Below are 27564 nucleotides of genomic sequence, written 5' to 3'. Positions count from 1 at the left end.
TGGTGGAAACGCTATATCGATGATGTGTTGGTAGTGTGGAGAGGGAGCCTGGAATCTGTGAGTGAATTCCATCTCTGGTTGAATGGTAGGAATCAATTCCTCAGATTCACCTTTGAGGCCCACAAAGAGAGACTGTCCTTTTTGGATCTCTCTATCTATGCGACACCTGCAGGCTTGCAGAGTGAGCTGTATAGGAAGCCGATGGCAAGAAACTCGTTACTCTTGTACGAGAGTCACCACCCTAAATCCCTTAGGGACAATTTACCATACGGCCAGTTTCTCCGCGTTCGGAGGAATTGTTCCAGGTTGGAGGACTTTAAGACTCATGCCAGGAATTTGTCTTCACAACTGCTGGAGAGACATTACCCGCGACCACTCATAAAGCGGTCTCTAAAGCGAGCGCACAATAACAATCGGGAGGTGCTCCTAGAACCACCAGTTCCCAAAATTTCCACCGAAAGACTAACTCTTGTGAGTACATTTAACACAAGAAGTAATAGCTTGCAGAAAATCATCAGGAAGCACTGGCGTATCCTTAACCATGGCAATGATAAGATTGCACTGCCCTTATTTGCTTTCAAAAGATCAAATAGCATTAGGGATCGCCTAATACACACGCGCCCCAAAGAGACTCCGAGAAGAATTTTGGGCATGTTGTGGGATTTACCACCTGCAGTTGGCCACCATCCTTGTGGGAATTGTTCTGTCTGTCCACAAACTAAACACTCTACTGAGATAGACATAGGCACGGACAGGCCTTGGTTACAAACCCACTTTACTAATTGTAATAGTGAGAACCTTATTTACCTGTTGACCTGCCCTTGTTCCTGTCAGTATGTAGGAATGACCACCCGTAGGGTGCGAATGCGCATGCTAGAGCATAAGAGCTCGTTTCGCTGCAAAAAATCTATGACGCAATTAACCAGACATTTACTTGAGAAACAACATGGGGAATAAGACTTTGTATGGACGGTCTTGGAGAAGCCCCTCATACCTTCCTATGTGAACAATGTTTCTAAATATCTTTTCCTGAGAGAGCAAAAATGGATTTTTAAGCTTTCTTCTGATACAGCTGGACTTAACGATCAGATACTCTGCTCTGTAGTTCCCCTAATACGTATGGAGACAGTATATGAAATGATCTGAGTTCACCAACTCCTTTTGGTCGCAGTAGAGTGAATTATTGCAGACATTTCCCTTAGTTCCACTCAAGAACAGATTCTGTTTTGTGTCCCCTTGCCATGACACCAATAATCATACCAGGACTCGACCTGTGTACCCGTTGCTTCAGCTAACTATGCCTCCAATGAGATCGCTAGGCATTAGGGTATCCTTTTACAGCCAGTTATGATTGTGTCTGGGTTTATTACATCAGGGGGCTTAATAACATATCCTCATAAGTGATAACATCTATTAAGTAGTACCGTACTTGACAAGAACTACCAAGATGGCCGACCCGAGGTCATTCTGTAGTTCTAGTTCTATTTCCAATCCCTTTCCTATTCTTTTCACTCCGAGCCGTTTGGTAAGAGTAGAAATGGAAGTTAGAAAATATAAAACATATTTTCCCATGAATAAGTATTAGATATGGCAATAGACATTGTTCCTTCGGTCCTGATCTACATGGGCACCATTCTGAGCGTGCGCGCCGCCGGAACTACAGAAATGGCTGTGATGATGTCATTCTGTAGTTCTGCGGAAGGTTTTGGGCGCCCGTTTTTGCAAGTATTGAAGGTAGAAACGACGCTATAGTTCCAAACGGGGTGATTTAATTTACACCGATACCCCGTTTTGGTGGGTTTGATGGCTTATTGTAAGACGGGTGCAAGCAAACCGTACTAACGAGACTGTTAAGGGGCAGCTAAAACACGAAAGAAAAGTAGTCCCCTTTGAAGCAACAGTATTTATATCTACACCTCCTCCGGATCGGTGCCTCCCCCGAGCTTCAGGTCAGTTTGGTGGCACCGACGGAGAGGTGAGTAAGCAGGCTAGATGGCTAGTCAGCTGTTGCATGGAGTGGTTATGATTAGAACTGTATAACTCGTTGTAGTTCATAGAAGTTAACAACTATTTTTATTACCTTCAACTAAGACTACCTGTGTTGATTCAGATATCGTATGTGTTGTCAGGATGAAAGATAGGCGTTCTCTGAACACCAGTCTATGGGGTACCAGCCAGAAATCTGGGGTTCACTCTACCATTGAGTTTAAATGTGGACAAATGTGACGAATTGAGCAGGGAATGCAGTTAGGCATCTTTAGATTCTAGATAAAGTATGGAGTTTTGATGCCTTCTCCTGTTCGTATTTATTTGTTCCACAGTGCGGGGCCTCCTATACCAGGTGAGGTGAGGTCCAGACCCCTGTCATTCTGGGTGAGCAAAACAATTTTTAAACCATTTCCTATACACATAAGAGCAGAAGAGAGCACTTTTGTTTGTTAATCATGTGAGATTTTGTCATTAATACGAGTAATGTATATATGTTTTTCTTAGATCACGTTGAGTATCCACTGACAAGGAGGATGAGTATATAACTGTAGGTACAGGTTGTATCGTTCCTATAATTATCATATATACCTTTTTCACTGATTAGGTAGGTGTATTATTGATTTCACACAGACACAACAGTAGCAACTAATTAAGAGCAGTGGCCCTGATGAAAGCCAAGGGACATTTTTCCCGGTAGGCAGAAACATGTTGGCCCAAATTGCGACAGTCATTTGTTCCATACTGTCGTTTGCGCTGTTCCTATTTTTTAATTAGGGGATGTGCCTTGTTCCTATTAAAGAGTTTGTTTAGACATATCATCCTATTTTACATTCACCACTTTTTTATATGTTGCACTGTGTTTTCACCACTTTTCACTAACCATCATAAATTGGCCAACAATTGGAGGTTCATATCTCACTGTGGACCGCACCCAGTACCAACAACTCACTGCGTGGCATGGGGTCTAGATGATCTAAGGACCCGCCAGGCCACAGTGTGGACGGCCAAATGATAGGACTGATCACTTGGTTTGTTTGATGGTTATCCACAAATAATATGTACTGGATTTGGTTGACCAGTTTTTGATCGAGTTTTAGATATCACTACTATTGCTTCTTTACACACGTGTCTCTCGCTCTTTTTTCTTCACCCTTTAGAAATTATCGCATGGTGACTGTAGCACCAACTGACATAGTGAAATACTTGCCAGTATTTTGTTTGGCTTGTAGACCTATAGGTTCTTGTTTGTTATTCATACGATGTTGCTGGGGAAGTGAACTAGTAGTAGGCCTTAAATATTTTTTTCCCTATGACCCTTCTCTCCATGTGTGTTTTTGATATGCAACCTACACTGGCAGTCTGCATGCAGTTTTTGTTGGGTCCCTTTGGGTGGCATAATACATGCTGCGGCGCATAGGTACCTCTTTAGTACCCAGGCCCTGGGTGCCATAGATACCATTTACTAGGGTCTCACTGGGGTGCTTAAGTCCTTGCCAATTGGGGTTCAATTGAGCACATTGCAGTTTTTACAGAAAGAGCACTGGCACCAGGGCTGTTCAGCAGGAACCCGGTGTACATCCAGTCAAGAACTTCAGGACCAGTGGGCAAAAGGTGGGGGTGACCATGTCAAAAAGGGGCTCCTTCCTACAGTTATCCTCTGCATTATGATCTGTTACGCAATGGCCAAGAACCTGTCCCCTGAGGGCCTTAGAGCTCATTCCATCAGAGCTAAAGCTGCTGCTACTGCGTTGGCTAGAGGAGTCCCCGTCCTGGACATCAGTCATGCTGGTATGTGGGCACCACTGCACACGTTCGCCAAACGCTACTGCTGCCACTTTAAGCTCAGGCGAGATGGCTATTTTGCCCATTCGGACAACCAGGGCTTTTTAGTTTAATACAGTCCGCAGACCCACCACTAGGGGGAGATTACTTTGGTATCTATGCTAAGGTAAAGAATCTGCAGCTAGAAGTCTCCATCAGATGAACAAGTTATCTGGTACAGACTTTACCTAGCCGCCAATTGCTTACTGACCTTCCAATCCTCCCCGTTCTGTGAACTGTCTTTCTAATATACAAGAGATTGATTGTTCAGGACCTCAATTTTGACACACTGGTCATTCCTCTTCACCTTGACTCTGTGTTTCTAGTGTGGAAAAAACAGTCAAGAACTGAGGTCATATTGCGATTGACAAAAAGTGTTGATGACCGCACCGCACTGCACTTGTTTTGGTTGTAATGTGTTTATGTTGATTCTCTTAATAAAAAAGATTTTTTTCAAAAGAACTGAGGTCAGTGCACTGGGGTGGCACCTATATAGGCACTGTGCATTTCACTTCTGGCATGGATGACGGCAAAGGTGCCATGGAGAGCTGAGCAAGGCCACCTATCCATGCGCAAAGAGATTGCAAAAGAATTTTGGGATCCAGTTTAACATCACTGGAATATTCTAAGTTAGGGAATCTGCGGCTAGATAGAGCCTCTACCAGATATAGCTTTACAGAAGGTAAGTAACTTGTTTTCTTAGTGCATGTACTAAGTGTATGTATGCCTGAGAAGAAAACAATATTCAAGATATGTCATGCTACGCAGTGTCTACGTAAAGAAGGCATGTGCTCGCAAGCAGTATAATACATGAAGTGTTAAGTGTTGTGCAGCCCACACATTGTGAGTATGTGTGCTGGCAGTGTTTGTGTTTGCAAATAGCACACTATGCCAAAATACAGAAAGGCTACAGTACTGAACAGTGCACAAAGCAAAGGTTCTCTTCCAGGGCATCCTCATCAATAGTCTGTGGTTTTTTTTAATGTTTAGATTAGGCTTTATTTCGATATAGTTCATATCTTAAAAAGCAGTACATATACATAAAAACAATAAAAGCCAATGCATGGGTAGTAAACCTACAATTCATATTGCAAGTGGCATGAATAGTTTACGTACAGTCTAAAATACATATTAAACAAGGTACAAAAGCCTAGTGGATCTAATGCGCCATGCCCAACCTAGGAAATTCGCCAATCCACATGCAAACAGGGGCCGCGGGCCCGTTTTTAAAATTCGTAAGGCCTCCTTATGGTATCTAGTCCCAAGCTCTCTACAGAGTGGCTTCAGCCATCTGCGGCGAGGAACTACATAGGCGGGGCATTCAAACAATAAGTGGGGAACTGACTCTATCCTGTTCACACAGAAGGGACAAAAGGGAGTTGTCTGCGCCGGGACCTTCCAGCTGGAAGTCAGTTTCCCTACTGGAAGTAAGCCTACCCTAAATTTGAAGTATAGAGCCCTGTCCCAGGATTTTAGAATAATATCCAGATACGGCTCGCAAAAGTGCAACTCCTTAACCAAAAGGAATTCCACAGTGGTCTTACACAAATTGGCATTACTATTTCTGCCGTCGATCACCCAACCCCACTATAACTTCTTCAGAGTTGACTTGGGCGGGGCAGTTCTAGTAATCCAGGCGTCTTCCAGGCCCAGGTCTATAAGAAGGCGCTTGACTTCCCTTAACCAACGGACCTTAGACCAGCCAGGCGTTAGTAGAACCTCTTTTAAACCCTCTGCATAACTGGACATTTCTGGGACTCTCCAAATACGTGCCCACAAAAGGAGGGGACGCAGCCTCGCCTGGTCACTAATGGGCCGAGTGCCCATATCTAAAAGAAGTGGAAGGGTTGGTGTGCTGTAGGGGAGGCCCATTAGGTCCTTATGGAATTTGTTTTCAGAGCGAGACAACTGGTCCACATTCTGTACACCCCAGAGTTCTGCCCCGTAAAGAGCTGCACTGACACCTCTTGCCCTGTAGATGTCAAGTACCGGTGCAATGGGTTTGAGGGATGAGGCACGCTGTTCGATAAGGAGGGCCCCCACCACCCTGTTGTGGGTCAGCAGCATCTTTTGGTGGTGACATTTCCAACTCATAGAGTCGCAGAAACTAATGCCGAGGTAATCGAACTCCTTGACCCTCTCGAGTGGAACTGATTCTAGGGTAGGTGGTTTGACGGTCTTCTTCGGGGGGTTTAAGACCAGGAACGTAGTCTTCCCTGTGTTTATAACTAGTCCCCTTGAGTCACAGAAGGTCTTAAAACTAGTTAGAAGACTCTGCAGGCCCGCTGGGGTTTTGGAGATCAGGAGGGTATCATCTGCAAATAGGAGGGTAGGTATTCTCCTGCCCGCCAGGGATGGTGCATCTGCTGGATGTTGCAGCAAGTGCTCCACCACTCCGTTAACATACAATAAAAACAGAGTGGGGGCTAGCACACATCCCTGGCGGACACCTCTATTTACCGGAATTCATGATGTTTTTTGTCCCTAGTTACCCCACCTGATCTGTGCAAAGTTATCTGCATGTAACTTTATCAGCATGTTTAGTAAATATGGGGGAATACCCAGTGCATCAAGTACACTCCAAAGGTGGTTACGTTGGACCAGGTCAAAGGCAGTCCGTAGATCTATAAATGCAAGGTACAGACTGCCTTTGCCCAGTACAACCACTTTCCAAAAAAGCATCATTAACCGGAATGATTGCTCAATAGTCCCCATACCAGCTCTGAAGCCAGCCTGAAAGTCTGAAAGAATTTGCTTCTCCTCTACCCACTGCAAGACCCTTCCTAGAACCACTTTGCCTGCCACCTTCTGTGTGGAATCCAAGAGGCTTATGGGGCGATAGTTAGCAGGGGTGTCCAGACTCCCTTTCTTGAAGATTGGGACGACCTCAGCGCCCTTCCATGAATCCGGGAGAGCCGCACCAGCTAAGCCAGCATTCAGTAAGGAAGCAATAAGTCTCCCCCACTCATCTGAATTAATGCGGAGCAAGTCTCCTGAGAGGCCATCAGGGCCCGCTGCTTTATTGGGGACAAGGCACTTAATCCCCCCCACTACTTCCTTAGGTGTAAACAGGAATTCCTCATTAAGCTCAATGCAATCTATGGGGTGTTCCATCAGGGTTACCTCGGTACCCGGAGCCATTGTGTAGAGCTGGGAGAAGTGGTCGAACCACACTCCCTCAGCTATATTGCATGTTATGAGCGAATCCACGGGTTTGTCCCTAGCTCTTATTAGGTCCCAAAATCCCTTGGAGTCCTTCCTTGAGCTAGCCACCTTTAGGTCATACCAAAACTGGTTCTCATGCTCGGCCTTGGCCTTAGATAAGGCCCTTCTATAATTACTCCTTGCAAAGCTAATCAGGCCACCATCCTTGGCTTTCACTGCCTTAATTAGCTCCCTTTTGGCAACACGGCAGGCAGAGGAGAACCAGCCCACATTACCCATGGGTCCACCTCTTGCGTTGCCCCTTGTGCCTACAGAACGAACCAAAAACAATTCACCTAACGCATTGGTGGTTTCGGCAAACAAAGTTGGAACCTCATGCATGCTGAGTCCAGGGGAGTCTAAACGAGGCACGATATTGGACATTATGGATTTTACTTCCAAGATCTTCCCCTCGTTGGCAGCAATGGTGTTCCATTTCAGACGCCTGCCACGGTTAGAAGGGCGTACTTCGTGCGTTGTTTTCCATACATGTGGAGTTGGGGCTGAGGTCGCTCCCGTCCAAAGAGGGGACAGGGACAAAAATAGAGGGTTATGGTCGCTGTCAGTAGACGGTAAAACCACCATATCTATCAAATGAGCCCAAAGTCTATAGTTCAAAAGAATAAAGTCAATTTGTGAGGAATGGCCTACTCTGTTAAACGTATGTGCCCCGGTAGGGTCTGAGTTTGATCTACCGTTGGTTGCCCTAAGGCCATGTTCCAGGCAGAGGGCATTAAGATCAATGGCACCTCGGGTCCAACTTCTAATTGGGGATAGTGTAAGGGGGGGGGGGGATACCTCTCCTAGCATCGTCCTCCCTGGTACCCAATATATCCTCCCTAGCAAGGGGTTCAAATGTGCAATTGAAGTCCTCAGCCAGTATGACAAGGGAGTCAGCACCAATAGATCTAAGTTCCTCGTCGATGCCCGTGAGGGAAAGTGTGGATGTGCCACCCCTTGTTCCTCTGACATAGATATTGAAGACTTCGAGCTTCCTCCCCCCACGTGGCCCTCTAACTGATATTCTCTGCAGGTCAGGTGATTTGGTGGCTATAGACCTGATGGAGAAACCCAGGGAGACACTAGCCCAAATTAGTAGACCGCCAGAGGGGCGGCCCTTCCCTCCAGGCGGTTGTAATGCAGACACAAAGTAGGTGGTGTAGCCCACCTTGTGGCGTGGTTCCAAGCACCAAGTTTCCTGGAACAGGCAAATCCCGAAGGATTCAACAAATGAATTCCATTCAGGTATGTCAATGTTCCGTGCAAGACCCGCTATATTCCAACTGACCACCTTCATGGCTACACCACCAGCTCCTCCCTGCCCTAACACAAGTTCACGCGCAAGGGGGTCATGCACAGTGCTGGGGGCCTCATCCGAGATCAAAGATAGAGCTTCCCCCCCAGGGACCTCCAAGGGGGACCGGGCAATCTCCCCCCCCCCCGAAATTAACGTCAATGGCAAGCTGTAACTGCTACCAGGAGGTCCTTCATTTGGAATAACTACATCCGGTAATGGTGGCACCGGAAGAGTCAACACATCTTGGGACAATCTACATGCTTCATACACCTCCCTTTGTAAGGCATTGCCCATCACTCCCTGTTCAACTGGTACTACCAGGCGTATCTTATCACGTGGGAACTTGGGGACTGCATCAATATCTAAACAGTTGACAGCTCCCCCCCCTGTAACCATTTCTATACTTTCAGCTGAATTACTTTTTTCTGGGTTACATGTAATCAACATAGGCTCAGTGCAAGATGTAGAAGATATGCCATCGGAGCTAATTGTGCAAGCTATCTTTGGGGTGAGTCAATCTACTTCTTCTAGGCAACTAAACCTGTTGTAAGTTGGTGCCCCATTCCACCAACTATGATTGCCCTGCCAGCCATCTCCTGCCCCTCCCCGAACATGATGTCTAGCCAATGACCTGTTCCCCCCATGATTAGAGCGTGTCTGCGGGGGATAGAAGAAAGTGAGTGGTCTAGCTTCAATGGGCGAGTTCCCGCCATAGGTGTTCCATGAGCAGATGTGGTGTACCCTATTTGGTTCTTCAAATGAGACAACAATACAATCACCTGGAATAGATTTATATGAGGGGCCTATCCATGGCACCCTTCGCACCATTAAAATTTTGCTTCTCAAATGGTTGGGTAACGGCCTGTTTTCATCCAGCCAATGAGTCACTTTATTCCTCAGTGACCAAAAGTTTTCCTGATAGTGGTTGCCTATTTCCGGTACCCCTGTTAACACTACTACGTACGGCCTAGTATCTGGAGGAAGATCTATAAAACCCCCACGATGTTTCTCTATTGTTTGGATCCCCTGTTGATTAGATTGGTGAGACTTAGATTCTTTGACCCTCAGAGCAGCAGTATCTTTATGAGATGGTACAGATTGTGCAGGCAATTGTTTAGATACCTTCGCTATTGGGTTATTAACATTGGTTTCATAGGCCTTTGATCGGGGTTTGGGTATGGGTTTAACTAGCGATAATGTTGGGGAAATAATAGTAGGTGCTGGAGTAGTTTTATCAACACCGGATGTGCTATTTGGTTTGTTTTCCTCTATGCTAAGGCTTGCTAGGGTTAGAATGCTCTTTTCCACCTCAAGCAACTGGTTTTCTATACGCGATACTCTAACTTCCAGAGGCGTTAGAAGTTTTTTTAGCGTTTCCCATACAATTTTCAGAAATTCCTAATTTCTTCCCTCTACCTCACACACGGACGCCCCACCCTTCTCAGCTCCTATTAGGGAATCTTGCTCCCCATCTACTGCATCCAATTTAGCCTCATCAGCATTCAAACAGTTTTTTTCAACAACTGGGGGCGCCTGGTATAACATACCACCCCCACCTCCTGCGGTAGACTTCCCACCATCAAAATACTGGGCCTTTGCTACTTTGGCCTTTTTCCTAATGTAGGCAGATGTAGTATTACGCTTCCTTTTATGGTTTACACCCTCTTTACTAACACACAAATTACTCCCACACGCCCCCTTTCCCTTAGGAATTATCTCTGTGGGTGCCCCCAGTACCGGATCCACCACATCCAAGGATAAAATCTGGTTGGTGGATGGATGGAGTAACCCTGGAATAGGGACTGACATGGGGGGGGGGGGTTATGTCCAAGGTATGATGCACATCCGCCAGCGTTATGATTGGTACTGGACCAGTCAAGCGCTCGGGGTTTTAGCAGATGCGATGTGACCTAAAGATGATTTCTTGGCATTGCAAGATCCTGGGACAGTCTTCTAGCTGCATCTAAATCCATAGAAACTCTCTGTTGCATTTTGTTGATCTCTACGTCTATGGCAGTGTTAGTCCTGGTTATAAAATCGTTGAGAGTCCCGTTTAACTGTTTCCCTCCTTTGGCAGCCCTGCTTCTACTTTCTCGCGTGGACATTATTCCTAAGTTCCCACCAAAGGACTTATAAGCACAGAACAACGTTAGTGGAACAGAACTGAAAGCCAAGAGGGATGGCCCGGTCCGGTCTCAATTGGTCTCTAACGGGCTACAACGGGCCCGCTCTTGGCCCGGTCTTCGCCCGCGCGCGTCCCGCGATGGCGTTGTGAGCGTTCCTTTATATAGGTCAGCGAGGAGGAGGGGCGGGAAGAGGCCCCAGGTGCGCGCGATGTCACAAGCGCAAGGAAGCCTGGGCCTCGCAGTCCCGCACCCCGGTGTCCAAAACTAATCAGCAGAAGGGTCCGGTTTCAGCTCACCAGCAATCCCAAATGAGGCAAAGAACTTGAAAGTGCACAGTGCAGAGGGTTTCTTCACAGCGACTACGAGCGGCATACGCACTGAATATTCCCGCCCATGTGCGGGGACTCAAGAAATAATAACAATTATATATGAAAAACATATATATACAGATATATATTTTCTCATACCAATGCAGCTCCCACATAGGAGGCTAAACAATGTAATAACACACATAAAAAATGTATTTGCAAACATATAAAAACACAAGAGGGCAAGTAACACTTGAACTCTGTTTTTTAATGAGTAAAACTCATGAAGAGTAAACAGCACATAAAGTAGACGTTGTTAGCCTACAGGCTGCATTGTAAACCAATAGCATAGAAAATGAAAGCATTTTCACACAAAACTGGCACCATGCCTTTAAAGCAGCCATGACCCCTAGCTTCCCATCATGCCTCAGGGGTGACAGTTAGGTCAGTTGTTCTTTCCGGTTCCTTCAGTCAGGACCCTGGATTCACAGCTCTTCCTTTGACTTTCTGTCAAAAAATAACGTACAAATTTCTAGTTTTTGTACTCTCACTCGACGTCTTTTTGCCTTAGGAGTGATACCTTTTTTGAATTCCAGAAAAGGTTTATTTTCTTCAGAAATGCCTTCTTTATTTGATCCTTGCCCTTCCTGTGGCAAGAAGAAGGCCAGATCAGACACACACCCGGTGTGTATTCTCTGCCTCCCTGATTCCCACTTTTCTAGCAACTGCCATTATTGAACGAAGTTGTAGAGAAGGACCATCAAAGACATGGAGAGAATTCAACTTTATGGCCTCTCTGAAAGAGGTAGGTCTCCTGTGAGGCAGCAAAAAAAGAGAACTCGGTCGACGTCGAGAGGAAAAGTCCCGACCTGTTTTCCATCGGCGTCAGACTCGACGTCGAAGCTGCCAGCGACGAAGAAATCGGCGTCGAAGACCACGTGATGCCGGCGCACCATAAAACATCGACAACGAGATCAACGTCGACGAAGGTAACAAGCCCTCCGTTGACATCAACCAGGCGGCGATCAACGTCGAGGGACAAGTCTCCGTCGACCACGGTTAGGCGATCGGAGTCGAGACACTTCACTCCATCGTTGCCTCATCACCGGCGATCGACTTTGAGGCACAGGTCTCCGTTGAGATCCGTACAAAGATCTTTGACGTCGAGGCACAGGACACCCTCTTCGACGTCGAGGTTGAAATCTCCGTCGAGATCAGCGCAACGATCTTCAAAGTCGTGGCAGAGGTCGATGGCAGCCCACTGCCGGTCGACGTCGAGACACAGGTCTTCAGAACAAGAACAGCTGACGTCAAAGCACGGTACTCCATTGGCGTCGAGTAGACGTTCGATGTCGTGAGACCGCTCGGCTGCAAGATTGAGCCCTCCTTCCAAGAGGAGAAAATCGACGTCAAGGCAGGCGTCTCTGTCGAGAAGACAGTCGGTGCAGAGGCGATTTAGATCGACGTAGAGGCACTATTCCAAAGAGGCCTCACCTCTAGTAAGCCTGTCCTCATCACCGTCAAGGACGTCTAGAACAGGATCACCCTGTTCTCAAAGAGGATCAACGTCCAGATCTCCGGAGGTGGTGATCTCGACGCCAGCAGTCCAGTGTCCAGGGAACGCCAAGATTCCCCAGCCAGTCCTGCGCAAGAAGATGTGAATTCTCCTCTTCCTACACAGTCTCCTGAGGGGCGAGAGGGGCAAATATCACCGATCATTCATCTTTCACCACGATGGAACAGACCATTAGAGGTGACAATGGGGTCTAGCGAGTGTCCTGCAGTGTGTGTAAGGTTGTGGACTGTCTAGGTCAATCCGAGACTGTTCATACTGTCCAGGAGGTGTTCTGTGTTGTTGTTGTTGTTGATGTGGAAGTTTAGGTCACCAAGGAGGATGTAGTCCTTGGAGTCTAAGGCTAGGAGCACAATAAAATCTGCAAAGGTGTTGCAGAAACTTGAGAGTGAGTCTGGGGATCGGTATGAGGGAGTAGCTCTGATGGTTGTCTTGTCATCCGTGTGGAGCTTGAAGTTGAGAGGTTTCATTGGGGTTGTGGTTTTGTCTGTGGTGGTGGTGCACTGTATGGTCTCTTTGTGAATGATGGTTGTTCCTCCTCGCAGCTTGTTGGTGCAGTCCAGGTGAGTGATTTTATATCCCTCGCGTAGCAATGTCTGGGGTTGAGCTAGATCCTGGTGTGGAAGACGATGTAGGGTGACGATGGCGATCAGGTCCCATAAATCGGTGGAATTATTGCATGGTGAGAGTATGTTGAGAAGGGCACATGAAAGATGGTCATTTTGTTCAGGTGGTGTCTGGTGTGTTCGGGGTGGGCTGTTCGGTGGTCTGGCATGTATTTGTGTGCTGTGGCAGATGAAGTGGCAGTGGGTGCAGGTGAAAGTTCCTATCATGGAGCATGGGTGGGCCCAGTGGCAGTGTTTGTTGCGGCATCTGGGTTAGAGGGTGTAGAGCTCAGCGATGGTGTATCTTTGGGGAGAGGGAGAGCCAGGGGTTGTGGTGATGGGCGTGGTCCAGTCTTGAACAAGCGCAGACAGGCTTGCCTTTGGCGGTCGCGCTGCAGCCTGCATTAAATAGGCCCTAGTCTGGGAAGCACTTCTGTTAGTGGGAAAAACGGTGAGTGGGAAAACCCGGACGGGAAAACTTGATTATCGGTAGTGTCACTGGATCAGTCTGGAACTAGCAGGAACTGGTTTATTCCTCACACTAAAAGATCATGGGTAAAGTGCAGAGTTGCCAGAACGTGAATCCTACCTTCACAACGCTGATTCCCTAAAACTGGGGACCTGGAGCTTTGTGGTCTGGTAAGAGGCGGTATCCTCTGTAGTCACACACTTGGCAAGAGGTATACAGGTTAGATACGTAGGTGGATGAAGCCACCGATGATGACGCATGTTACAGGCTTCCTTATCCAATCTAATCTCCACTCTAGGGCTGAGGTGAATCCAATTGTGACCAACCACTGGCTGGCCTCCACTAAGGCAGAAGCCGAAAAAGAAAGGAAAAAATAAAATGACAATATGGTAATGTTATCATCATTTTTTTCGTCCTCCTGCTATGGCAGCTTGCGTGAGGGGGTGGACGGGCTGACAGAGCAGCCAAAGAGCAGTTTGCCCCTACTCCTAAGTACGCAATGACTGCTTAGACGGCCCTCTCGGGCCACCCAAAACAATCATGCACACTTTCCCTGTTCTCCATGCAGGCTGCATTACAGCCTACGTGGAGAATATGCCCACCCCTCTAGCCTCCGGCTGAGCATAGTGTCACTGCCTCAGACCAATCACAACGCTGCATTTGGCTGCGGGGAGCGTTCTTCCTGTTTCTCCCAAGAAGCCAAGAAGAGGACGCAGGAGAGGTGGCGGCGGAGGCCTGCCAGGCGGCCGGCTGGAGGTAAGTGATTTTCTTTTACCCATATTGCCCCACCCCACTGCTGCTTCCAAGTAGCAGCCGCGACTGTGACCAAGTGGGGCATTTTCAAAGTCTTCTCATAAATTAAGTGAATGGGCTTACATTAGCCTCATACTATAAGCCATTGAACTTTTGATGTAGCTGCGAAATGCATTTACGCTGCCAGAGGAAATCCTATGTAATGCTGCGTTTCCTTTTTTACTACTTGACAGTAAAAGTTAACTTTTGAATGGGTACTTTTAAGAACAGTCCTTTTGATTAAATGTGATCTAGTTCACCGGCAGAGTTATTTCCCACCCTTCTTCTGTGAGTCATTGATGCCCCTCTTTATTCTTTGCTCTAAATTCACATTGTATCCCTGATATCAGACTTTCTTCTCATCCTAATTTCCCCAACTTAGCATTATACTTGCAGGGCCCATGAGAAGATAAAGCAAGAGTACACAATCTTCCCTAAATTCGAGGAATAATGGGCACTTTCTAAGAAGTTAGCACTGTGCTGTGGCACACAGCTGAGTCAAACTGTAATTTACAAAGACTGAAAACAAACCACCCAACAAATTCCCTCTTTTGGTCATAAAAAAATATGTACATACCGCACAATGTATGAGACAGCTGGGTTTTACCAGTTCGGAATTCTAGAAATGAAGAGAACAGTAGTTTAGTGCTTGGAACACGGAGCATAATAACACCTTAGGCAAAGTGGGATACAAAATGTCGTTCATCCTAGCCGCCTTCCAGGCAAAGTTACTAGTTACACATAATGCCTTGTCAAAACGATGAGTATTCTAGATAAGGCTAAAATCATACAAGCTGTTATTCTGTTAGTTATTATTTTCTCTCTGATCAAGTGGTTAGGAAAAGTTAGAGACTGTAAGATACACACATGTTCACAGATGTAATGTGTGTTTAGGACAGTACAAACTTTATCACAATAGACCATATAGTTTTAGATGAGTAGGGCAGGGCCCTCATGTCAAGGCGCTAAATAGAGGGGAAGAAGATACCTCATGTAAGAAGAGTCAGGATGTTTCAGTCATGTTGATATTAACAAGAGAAGAATTACAGAGCTCCTGGTCAATGGGACAGGATGGCCAATCTTGATAGAATGAGGACCACACCGTTCTAGGCGACTAGGAAAAATCTCTCAAGTCCTAGTAATAAAAGGCAAGGGAGTAGATAGATCTATATCTAGTTCAATAGGATAGGCAATTTGCTTCCAGTCCTTGGGGACAGTGAAGAACAAAGCCCGACGTCACCAGGACAAGACAGTCCAGCCTTGGTATAAAAGGAAATTGAGCACAGAGTTCCAGGGCACCAAAAAAGGCTGAATAGGTATTAAAGGCACACAAAGAAGTAGACTAGTAGTCAGTATAGACAAGACCTTCGAGTTGAGGGGTATTCAAATCAATATGAGTTAGGCCCCATGTTAGATAGACATGTTACTTGGCCTTTCTTAAAAGAACTTCGTCCCTAAGTTCCCCCTGCGAATGACTCACCACCAAAGGTTTCAGTAATTGCCATGCTTTCAATTCCTCCACCTAACAATTTGCTGAAAAACAAAAAAGATAAAACTCTGAGCCCTGCTGTTTACAAGTCAGTGAGTACCTGTAATTTACGAGCTTAGTTGTAATGTACACTGAAGAGAAGGGTGAGGCAAAAGGGTTTCCAAGTTAACTAGAGGCTGGTACACAAAACAAATCCACATGGGGAAGGCACGCAAAAGGGTAAAAACAATGAACTACTCAAATTCCTGGCTGCCAGTCGTGATGTGAAACACCATCTTCCTCTTCTCGCTGTACTCGAAGGCTGTCAAAAACCCAGGTTCCTATGAAACAAATGTGAAAAATAAGGGATTATTAATTATGTTAGAATGCCTAATATGTTACACAGTATAACAGTACATTAGCATTTGTTGGAGTTTGCACTCCTCAGCTCTTCTTGCGGCTTTGTGATGAAACGTATATGATCACTTGTTTCTAAAGAAGAGGCTCTTCCATCAGCCTTCCCACTTCACCTAGGGTTTTCAATATTTATTTATACCTCCATATGAGGTGTCACAGGCATTTCTCAAAACCAAGCACATTAGGGTAAGCTTCTTTCCAGGAGATGCATATCATTTTATTTTCAACTATTTACAGTGCAAAATATTTTTATACACTGCAGATATGGGGAAAGCAATACGCTCAGCCAAGGTATTCTCTCCGACACTAGGTATGCCAACATTGGTGTATTCAACATAATGACGATATAGTGTTGCTGGATTGCACATCATCTGGGCTTCAGTGGGCCAATGATGTACTTGGGAGACATGATAAAGCGAAATATCTGCAAATTAATTTGGGCAGGACCAACACAGTGATATTTGGCCGCAGTCCCAGAAAAAACATACATTAGCAATTCCAGAAGCTAAAGGTGATCTGAGCAAGGTATTAGAATTATTTGGGGTTCTTGTTTTAAGAAGGATGGGGCTCTAAAAAGTCACTTTAATCCTCTAAAAATATATTGTCATCCATTTTCTATGCCAAGTCAAGAAGTCGTCAAAGTCCAAAAATGCCCAAACTGGTACTATTTTCCTTCAACTCTTCTTGCCCAAATTCATCTGGAATTTGGTTTGACAAGCAATCAATCTCAATTAAAGGTACATTTCAGAAGTTAAGATAAGATCAGCCAAGACAGAGTCGGTTAAAGGTGAATATGAAAGCAGATCTGCACTATGATTAAGGGTTCTATGTCAGGACTGGGGGCTCAGATTATGCTTTAGTCTTTCTTCGCTTTATTATCTAACAAATTTCGTAGCAGCCCAAAAGACAAACTTAAATCAACAAGCATCTACAATGCAATGGTTTCGCCTTTTGAAAAGTTTGAGCTATTGGCATTGTAAATGATGTTTGGAGCTAATAAAACAATTGGCAATGCTGACGCTCTGGAGAGGCTCTCTTGGAGTTATTTCTTTCAAATAGGTCACTAGCCACTGAGAAATGTTTTCCATGGAATAGGGACACCAATCACGCAATATATAATTAAAACAAAACACAAGCTACCTGTAGGTATTCACTAGTTGCTCTGCACAGTTGGATTCCCAGCCCCCCCACTCAGACACTTTAGCCCAGAAATAACAACAAAAATCAATTTTTCATCTATGGAGGACATTGGCAGTGACTGATCTGCGCCAGGACTTCCCCCACGTGCACCGCTCCTCTCAGTTCTGCTGTCGGACAGTAGGAATATATCCAGCGGAAATCATCTTCAGACGCATGGCCTTGAAATCGGATATGAAAGTGTGCGCCTTTTTTTTTGTTTAAAGCACAGTGGCCGACAATGGGCATCTTGATAGGATACTATGTATTGCACCCCTCGCAAACCAAGGCTGGCACTTAATTTACGACTCGCAGGGAACTGGCCTTTTCCAGAGCTGGGGGGCTGAGAAACGTACCGGCTGCAGATGAAACGGTCACATAGTTCGATTGATGCGATCGATCCCAAAAAATAATCCGCCCAACCAAAAAAAAAAAAAAAAAAAAAAAGAGTGCAATGTGTAAGCATGCGAATGCGTCAGTGTGCATGCATCGGGTATGCCAGTGCCTTCATTGTTTATGTTTTTATTCATCCGTTTCAAGATGGCGACGCCATTAGTTGTACTACATAAAGAAAAATTAATTGAAATATGCACAAAAGTGCCTTTGAGAAATGGAGTGGCCCAGCAGCAAATGGCAGCTGTTTGGTGCTCTCAAATAACATTAAAAAGTAGAATTTTTGTTTTAAAGCATCTTAGAAGGATAAAGGAGCAACGGAGAAGCGTGTGGGGGAGAAGTGAAGATGGGGTGGAGAGAGCAACAGGGAGTGGGGAAAGGAAGGACCTTGAGTTAGGGGAGAGGACTAAAAACAACCATTGGCAAAGCCAAAAGGTCTCGTATTTGGAAAATATTTGATTGCCAATATGTTATAGCCATGATGTACAGCATCTCAGACACTGTCCCACACCCTTTTGGATTTGCACTTGCCTTATAAACTGTTTTCGAAGCTTCAGCTGTCAAGCTAGAGACGCCCGTGTGTGTGCTTGAGGGTGGGGGTGATGATTTTAATGATAGGCCCCGTTATGTGAGTGTATATTGTGGTGGGAAACGTTAAGGTAGTTACTTGTTAACTGTGCCCGCTGACGGTCATTGCAGCTTTGTTGTTCAGGATAGGAATACGAGCAAGCGGTTGTTGCTTAAATGCTTTCCTTTGCCTTGAGCTTCGAGCCAGGGGCGTCGAGCCCCATAACGTGTTTGTTTCCCGCGGCCCTCATCGTAGGCTAGTTAAATTTAGACAGTGAGCAGCACCCTCGTGCATCTCGCTTGGTGTTTACTTGATGGATTTTTTTTTTTTGGCCTAAAGTTTTTACTTCTCAAACGGCTGGTGTAGCCTGTCTTTGCGGGGGAGCCAGAAAGCCCACGCAAGTGGTGGAAAGGGGAATGCCATGTCATCAGGATGCAATCATTTGAAACCGCCCAGTCAGCCACTCACGACAAAAGCTGGCTTACCACCCATTTTACTTGTTGTGAAGCAACCGGAAACTGGGAGGGTTCCCTGGCTTCTGGCAAATCCGTTTCAGACGTACTCTGCGCAAATGAGGCTAGGTTTTTTTTTGCTTTGTCCACTTTGGATTTGTGATGCACATGGCCCTCAACTGGTGACTTCATCGGTCGTTCTTTTTCTAAATGCAGGAGTACGTCTTTTTCAAACTGGATAAAGTAACTACAAGTTGGTGTGTAACACAGAGAGGATTAAACTCGGAAATCTCGAACAAAATGTGACTGGGACTGAATAGTTTACGGTACAGAACTCATGTCATGAAAAACAGGTTAGACTAGATTAGACGAATAGCTTCGCAACATGTCTCCCAAGTGCAGTGACTGATGCAAGCTCTGACGTGTTTTTGTAATGCATTCCACTTAGGTTGCCGCCCAGGAGTGAGTCGCTGAACCCTCCTTGTTCTCCAGCGCAGCCAAGAAATTCTTCAGCGCCCTCTGTGTACTCTGCAGCAAGTGAACGCCCTCCGTGTTATCCAGCACAGACGAATAGTGCACTGCTCTTGAACCGTCGATGTTCTCCAGCACAGCCAGACCGGCAAGTCTCCAGAGCCATCGTTGTCCATCAGCATTGCCCGACAACTTGGGACTCTTGGACCGTTCTTTTATGTGGGGCAGCCAAGAAATCCTTCAATGACCTCTGCGTTTTAGCCCAATCAAGTCAGAGGCCACTAAGGAAAGCAAGTCTCATGAACCATCCGTGTTTTTTTGCAGGTTTCCTGCAGCTCTGTGTCCCACCACACATCTTACGAGACGCCATCGCTCTCCAGCACTGCAGTGCCAGACCACCTTTGTTTCACAGCCTTCTCTTATCTGCCCAGTTAAGGGCATTCACGTATTTGGATCCCTCGGTGACCTCCAGCACAGACAGGCAATGCTAAGTCAGGTCCCGGGCCGGCCAGCCAATCACAGCGCGGCCCGGGGAATGACGTCATGGGGTGTCCCGGCCGGCAGCCAATGACAGCGCGGCCCAGGACAAAGGGGCGGGACTAAAAAAAAGACCGAGAAACGCCCCCGAATCGCGTTTTCTCGGGAAAGCGTGATTGACAGCCTCTGTCTCCCAATGGCTAGCCTCCATTTATGGAGCTAGCCAATGGGTGACAGAGGCTGAACCAAAGCCCATATGTAGGATCATGAGATTTCGCCATGGGCGGAGCAACTGCTACGCAGTTGCAACGCCCAGGGTGAAACCTAAAAACATCAACGCCCATGAACCATAGGGAGGTCCAACATTATAGTCCTTCTACAGTGTCCGGTAATCTCTCATACAGTCCCTTCACTGTGTCATCTCATTCTCTTTCTTTGCTGCTTCGCAGCCAGAAATGTTTGCTTTCCTTGTTCTTCCACAGTTAATTGTGAATAGTTGATGGTTTTCTATCCCGCGAAGGCGCGTGTTCAAAAGCGCCCTCCGGGGAATAGTAATGATTTGTTTAACTGTTCATTGTTTGGTGCGCTTTCATTTTTAGATTCCCTGGCCGCAGGAACACTTCTGCGCTCCTACGTGGCCGCCGCCATTGACGTTGCAGTGCTCTGTAAGCCCGCTAGGCGGACTGTTTAGTCTCGCTGCTCCCGCTGTGCGCGTCTCTTCAAAATCAGAGAGATCGTGCTGCGGGAGATGTGCTGACAGAGCCTTGACCAACGCTGCCACCTACCGTTTATCGGGTCTGTAGTTTCCCTGCATTTCTTTCTAATTGAAAGCCCCAGCAGGCGTCTGTACTGCAGCTATGTCCGCGTCGATGCCTGAGGGCGTATATTTGCACAAGTTGCAGAGTGCAGGTTTTAACTTCAATGAAGGCACATAGCGGGGCAGCGGAGCCCGGCCAGGAGAACCTGAGGGCTATTTTCTGTGTGCGGGGTGGTGCAAGCCCTATTGCAGATCTTGGGTCTGCCCTGGTCACTAATCTGGTTTCCCCAGCAGCCCTTTATATATATTGAGCGTACATATGCTTTTACCCTACCAAAACCTTTGGGAGTACATATACTTATGTATTTGACCTACCCTCTTATAGGGTAATGGAGGCTTAGGATTCTGTCTCTGAGGAGGAAGAGCCCTAATCGTACATACATTAAGACGCTGAATTTTTAGAAGCTGTTGATTCCTCTATTTATAGGGTGTTCCATAGGTGGTTGGACCCATGGAGCAGCGCCTGTCCGAAAGAATTGACCAGGAATGTGCAAAATTGGCTCAAGCCCATGCGGGACCCCCCCACCCCGCGGGGGACGAGGCCCCTCCACCTAAGAAAAAACACGCAGAGGAGGTCTACAAGGATGCTTTTGCGTGCCTTTCTGGCGCAAGGGAATCCCACTCCTCCATCCCCTTTAGTGACTCCGGAACCCCCTGGGACTCCTGACCCAGCTTCTCCTTAGCCCGATGGGGATTCCCCGGGAGATTCGGAGGATGAGACGGGCCCTTTGCACCCCTGGCGCCCTGTGGTCACTTACCCCTCTACCCAAGGGGAAGATTCAGGCATGCTGGACCCGGAGGAGATTGTACATCCTCGTTCGGCTGCTTGGACACTAGGGGACAAGGTGGCAAAGTTTGTCACGGGTCGCCTCTGCAAACCTCGGAAGAAAGAGGCCCGGGGCTGCCACAAAGGGAATGCTTGAGACCCACCTTGGAGGGTAAGGTTGCTTTTACCCCAGAGCTGGATTCAAAGATGGTTACTTTTTTGGCTAAATATGATCGACGAGGAAGTCTCTGCGCTCAGGAGCAAAGGGGTCATTTGTCAGTCGGTTCTGCATTGAGACGGATTTTTGAGAAATATATTTCTTGTGGACAAACCTAACGGCGGTTGTCGGCCGGTGATCAACCTCCGGGAAGTCAACGTGTGGGTGGTATACCGCCACTTCAAAATGGAAGGGATCCATCTTCTGCCGGACGTCCTACTTCCATCGGAATGGATGGTGCATTTAGATTTATAGGACGCCTATCTAGTGATCCCGATTCACCCTCCTCATCGGCGTTTTCTGCAGTTCTGTTGGAGGGACCTAATCTACGAGTTCACCTCCCTTCCGTTCTGTCTTTCCTCGGCGCCATGGTGTTTTACTAAGGTGCTCCATCCGGCAGTGGAGTTCTTCAGAGCACAGGGCATTAGAATGATCGTATATTTAGACACAATTCTCCTCATGGCGCAATGCCCCAGGATCTTGAATTCCCACCTTCACTAAGCAGTGAACCTTTTGCAGGCGTAGGGGTTCGTCATCAACGAACTGAAGCCAGTCCTCATTCCCTCTCAGAAAGAAAGTTTTCTGGGTTTCGTAGTGGACTTGATTCAAGCCTCCTTGAGCCTTCCGTCTCGGAAGATGGCCAAAATCCTCCACAAGTTGCGACAGACTATGGCCAGACCTCGCACATCACTCAGGCAAATTGCATGGCTGGTGGGACTTCTCTCTTCCTCCATCTAGGCAATTTTCCCTGGACCCCTGCACTATCGGGCGCTTCAGCGGCTAAAGGCATCCATTTGCGGCAGAGTCGATCTTATGCCCAGTCAGTGCCACTTACTTCAGTGGCAAGAGAGGAAATAGCATGGTGGCTGACCCACATGGAGGCATGGAACGGCCGGGCAATTTTCTTCTCCGTACCAGATATAATCATAGAGTCCGACGCCAGCAGGACCGGATGGGGTGCTCATTGTGAGAAGTTCTCCACCGGCGGAATCTGGTCATTAGATGAACAGGCCCTTCATATCAATTTCCCGGAACTCCTGGTGGGGTCTTTCGCTGTCCGCTGTTGGATCAAGGACAAGGTTCAATCTTGTGTTCTCCTCAAGATGGACAACATTTCTGCGGTCCGATACATTCACCGTCTGGGGGGTCCTCGATCCCGGAGAGGCTCAGTCAGACCTCTTATAGCTGGAGGAGCTCCTCCACCCTCGCTCGTCGGAGTGGGTCCAGTGCGATAAGGTGGCTAAATATGTGGCTAGCTGGCTGCGGAAGCCTTTAGACCAAGACGTCAGATCCAGACTCAGGGCTGAGTGCCCCCGGCCCTCTTTGGAGGCCACTCCTGAGATAGATGCCAGTATGGCAACCTTTTTGACCAAGTACATAAAAGACCTAAAGAAAGGCATCTATTGCTCTTGGCGGTTGTGCCAAGATAAGCTTTTAGACATCGTGGGGCCACTGGTAAAGATTTTTGATATGGCGGAGGATGCCAAGGCCTCCGGGGCCCTCATTCCACCTGATTTTCTTTCCAGCTAGGCACATGGAGCTATTATTTTTCTTTGTAATGCCAATTGTACCATTTCCTCAATTTACGGCTTATCTAGTTCGACCTCAAGCTAGGTGAAGTGGCCACGTCTGAGGCTGGTCCGGTAGCTCAGGGCGGTCTCTTCGGAAATCCGATTGCAAGTAAGTTTGTTTCTACTTTTAATTCCCTGGACAGCACAGTCAGCAGTAGAACATATTTTTATTGCACGTGTTTTCATCGGGACCAGCCTCCGGCAGAGGACAGTCCTCCTAGACTAGAGGGGGCAGTGGCAAGACTCTTTACATTTCGGAGGATTGTACCTAACCAGAGGTAAACCACGCCACAGAGGACAGCACAGCGGAGTCCGCAGTGTTAGATCCACCTCCTCCAATAGTCAATGGTGAGTTCTTTAATCATCTCATGCTCTCGTATGAGGTGACGACTAGCATCTAGGTGCCTGGGTGCTTCAGACGGTGCAGGGGTTTCAGGTGGAGTTCTATGGGTCATTGGCTCAACAATCCCCCCCCCCCGCCCAATCTTCTTCGCTGGTCAGGAAGCCCTCCTGGTCCAGCAAGAGGTGCAAGATCTTTTGACCAAGGGGAAGATTTGTTGATCTTCCCCAAACCATGCAGGGTTCTTGAGCAACCTGTTCCTGGTACAGAAACACGATGGGGGTCAGCAACCGGTGATAAACCTCGGGGAGTTTAACGAGTGGCTAGTGTACAGCCACTTAAAAATGGAGGGGATACATCTGCTCCACAACCTCCTTCCCCCAAAGACTGGATGGTTCAACAGGACCTCAAAGACTGATATTTTACGGTCCTAATTTTTCCCTCTCTACGCTGGTTCTTGCAATTCCATTGGCAGAACAAAACTTTCGCGTTCACCCCGCTGCCTTTCTGCCTGTCATCGGCACCTTGGTGCTTCACCAAGGTCCTCCACGCAGTGATAAAGCGTTTACAGGCAGAGGTCATGAGGATGAGTTTTTGTCTGGACGACATGCTCTTCATGAACCAGTGCCCATTATCCCTCTCTCGCCAGCTGTGTATGGCCGTGGAACTCTTGCAGTCTCTGGGGGTTGTCATCAATCAGACAAAGTCCAGCCTGACCCCACTCTTGTTCAATTACCTTTCTGGGGTTTGTGATCAACTCGGTGGAAGCCACCCTGAGCTTACCTTCCAGGAAAATGGCAAAGATCGTTCACAAGGTGCAGACATTGCTAGTGAAACTGCAAACCTCATTACACAGCATCGCCAGGGTGGTCGGTCTCTTATCGTCCTCAGTCCAGGCCATTTTTCCAGGACCACTACACTTCTGAGCACTATAGAGACTCAAGACCTCCCACCTGTGTCACGGACTGGATTACGCTCAGCGGGTGTCCACTCACACAGAAGGGGGCCCCTGAAACTAATAAACAGGCAGGAAAACAGGGGGAAACAGAAATACAATCAAAACAACATTATCCTGCCTGGACAATATATTGGAAAAGCTAATCGTCACTAATACAGGTATATATGTACATGAAAGCTGGCCTACTGCAAAACAGTACACAAATGAATTTGGTACATAAATGTATCAAATGTATTCAATAGATTACAAAGAATACAAATATTTGAAAATACAATATGCTGAACACAAGATATAACCCAAGCGCAACCCGACAACTCACACTCACGGACGTTCACACAGACCAGTGCATACCCATACATTTACAGACGTCCTAAAAACTAAGGCTTCACAACATTCTGCATACTAATATATATACAAAGAATCAAATACCCCCTTTGATCCTAAACAGTTAATGACACTGTATAAATCCACAAGATCATATAAGTGGAAGGAATGATCCGTTCAGTGTTATTTCATAATTGAAGAGCCGTAGTTAACACAAGTCATCTAATAAAAAAAGAGTCAAATTCTTCTTAACATGAAAGGGGGAAACCAAGTACACGTAAAACTTCCAGCGCCGACGCGCGTTTCGGTGTGTGACCCCAATGTGGGTCTCACCTTCTTCAGGGCGCAATGAAACAAGACAAGCAACAAAAGGAAGCGTCTAGGAAACCAAATTAGAAACACATTATAAATATAAACATTGGATGGTTATGTGTCATACACGCAGTGTTTCAGAAAAGGGGGTGGTGATGAACAGAGTGTCTGAATTAAGCAGACCACTCTTACCCAGTCCAAAGATCAGGGCTTGATCCATCACCGTTATTTATCTCACTGCCCCATCCCAGCTCAGAACCTGGCTATATGCAAATTAGTCTGTCCCTGGCCCAGTGCATCATGGGAACAGGGCAGACCAAACTACCAAGCCAATTCTTCACCAGAAAGGAGACAAGCTACCGGGGACCGGTTTCTGGCATTTCAGCCTCTTCGGCCCGGCTTGCTTGAATCCTGATGGAGCAGTGAGAAAGGGACTCATGTCTGAGTATACCCTGCCACACCTATAGTGGCCAAAAACGATTCAGAAAAGGGGGTGGTGATGAACAGAGTGTCTGAATTAAGCAGACCACTCTTACCCAGTCCAAAGATCAGGGCTTGATCCATCACCGTTATTTATCTCACTGCCCCATCCCAGCTCAGAACCTGGCTATATGCAAATTAGTCTGTCCCTGGCCCAGTGCATCATGGGAACAGGGCAGACCAAACTACCAAGCCAATTCTTCACCAGAAAGGAGACAAGCTACCGGGGACCGGTTTCTGGCATTTCAGCCTCTTCGGCCCGGCTTGCTTGAATCCTGATGGAGCAGTGAGAAAGGGACTCATGTCTGAGTATACCCTGCCACACCTATAGTGGCCAAAAACGATTCAGAAAAGGGGGTGGTGATGAACAGAGTGTCTGAATTAAGCAGACCACTCTTACCCAGTCCAAAGATCAGGGCTTGATCCATCACCGTTATTTATCTCACTGCCCCATCCCAGCTCAGAACCTGGCTATATGCAAATTAGTCTGTCCCTGGCCCAGTGCATCATGGGAACAGGGCAGACCAAACTACCAAGCCAATTCTTCACCAGAAAGGAGACAAGCTACCGGGGACCGGTTTCTGGCATTTCAGCCTCTTCGGCCCGGCTTGCTTGAATCCTGATGGAGCAGTGAGAAAGGGACTCATGTCTGAGTATACCCTGCCACACCTATAGTGGCCAAAAACGATTCAGAAAAGGGGGTGGTGATGAACAGAGTGTCTGAATTAAGCAGACCACTCTTACCCAGTCCAAAGATCAGGGCTTGATCCATCACCGTTATTTATCTCACTGCCCCATCCCAGCTCAGAACCTGGCTATATGCAAATTAGTCTGTCCCTGGCCCAGTGCATCATGGGAACAGGGCAGACCAAACTACCAAGCCAATTCTTCACCAGAAAGGAGACAAGCTACCGGGGACCGGTTTCTGGCATTTCAGCCTCTTCGGCCCGGCTTGCTTGAATCCTGATGGAGCAGTGAGAAAGGGACTCATGTCTGAGTATACCCTGCCACACCTATAGTGGCCAAAAACGATTCAGAAAAGGGGGTGGTGATGAACAGAGTGTCTGAATTAAGCAGACCACTCTTACCCAGTCCAAAGATCAGGGCTTGATCCATCACCGTTATTTATCTCACTGCCCCATCCCAGCTCAGAACCTGGCTATATGCAAATTAGTCTGTCCCTGGCCCAGTGCATCATGGGAACAGGGCAGACCAAACTACCAAGCCAATTCTTCACCAGAAAGGAGACAAGCTACCGGGGACCGGTTTCTGGCATTTCAGCCTCTTCGGCCCGGCTTGCTTGAATCCTGATGGAGCAGTGAGAAAGGGACTCATGTCTGAGTATACCCTGCCACACCTATAGTGGCCAAAAACGATTCAGAAAAGGGGGTGGTGATGAACAGAGTGTCTGAATTAAGCAGACCACTCTTACCCAGTCCAAAGATCAGGGCTTGATCCATCACCGTTATTTATCTCACTGCCCCATCCCAGCTCAGAACCTGGCTATATGCAAATTAGTCTGTCCCTGGCCCAGTGCATCATGGGAACAGGGCAGATCAAACTACCAAGCCAATTCTTCACCAGAAAGGAGACAAGCTACCGGGGACCGGTTTCTGGCATTTCAGCCTCTTCGGCCCGGCTTGCTTGAATCCTGATGGAGCAGTGAGAAAGGGACTCATGTCTGAGTATACCCTGCCACACCTATAGTGGCCAAAAACGATTCAGAAAAGGGGGTGGTGATGAACAGAGTGTCTGAATTAAGCAGACCACTCTTACCCAGTCCAAAGATCAGGGCTTGATCCATCACCGTTATTTATCTCACTGCCCCATCCCAGCTCAGAACCTGGCTATATGCAAATTAGTCTGTCCCTGGCCCAGTGCATCATGGGAACAGGGCAGACCAAACTACCAAGCCAATTCTTCACCAGAAAGGAGACAAGCTACCGGGGACCGGTTTCTGGCATTTCAGCCTCTTCGGCCCGGCTTGCTTGAATCCTGATGGAGCAGTGAGAAAGGGACTCATGTCTGAGTATACCCTGCCACACCTATAGTGGCCAAAAACGATTCAGAAAAGGGGGATGGTGCAGTGAGCTAAAAAACGGTGATGGATCAAGCCCTGATCTTTGGACTGGGTAAGAGTGGTCTGCTTAATTCAGGCACTCTGTTCATCACC

The 27564-nt window shown here is 47.1% G+C and overlaps 1 protein-coding gene across 6 annotated transcripts in view; it reads right to left on the bottom strand.

The window, feature by feature from the left end:
• The window catches only part of DMC1 (DNA meiotic recombinase 1), a 1265506-nt gene that overhangs the window by 603759 nt on the left and 634183 nt on the right, over positions 1-27564 (bottom strand). For all 6 annotated transcript variants that reach the window (XM_078683618.1, XM_078683629.1, XM_078683640.1 and 3 more), the window contains 3 exons: positions 15911-15993; positions 15665-15717; positions 14762-14803 (listed from right to left, as the gene is read on the bottom strand). In XM_078683618.1, the coding sequence (XP_078539744.1) occupies positions 14762-14803; positions 15665-15717; positions 15911-15993 (178 nt within the window). The remainder of the gene's footprint in view (positions 1-14761; positions 14804-15664; positions 15718-15910; positions 15994-27564) is intronic.

The sequence above is a fragment of the Lissotriton helveticus genome, chromosome 1_1, assembly GCF_964261635.1.
Source record: "Lissotriton helveticus chromosome 1_1, aLisHel1.1, whole genome shotgun sequence".
Taxonomy (NCBI): domain Eukaryota; kingdom Metazoa; phylum Chordata; class Amphibia; order Caudata; family Salamandridae; genus Lissotriton; species Lissotriton helveticus.
The sequence above is the reverse complement of the archived record's forward strand: the minus strand, read 5'-3'. Positions and strand labels throughout refer to the sequence as shown.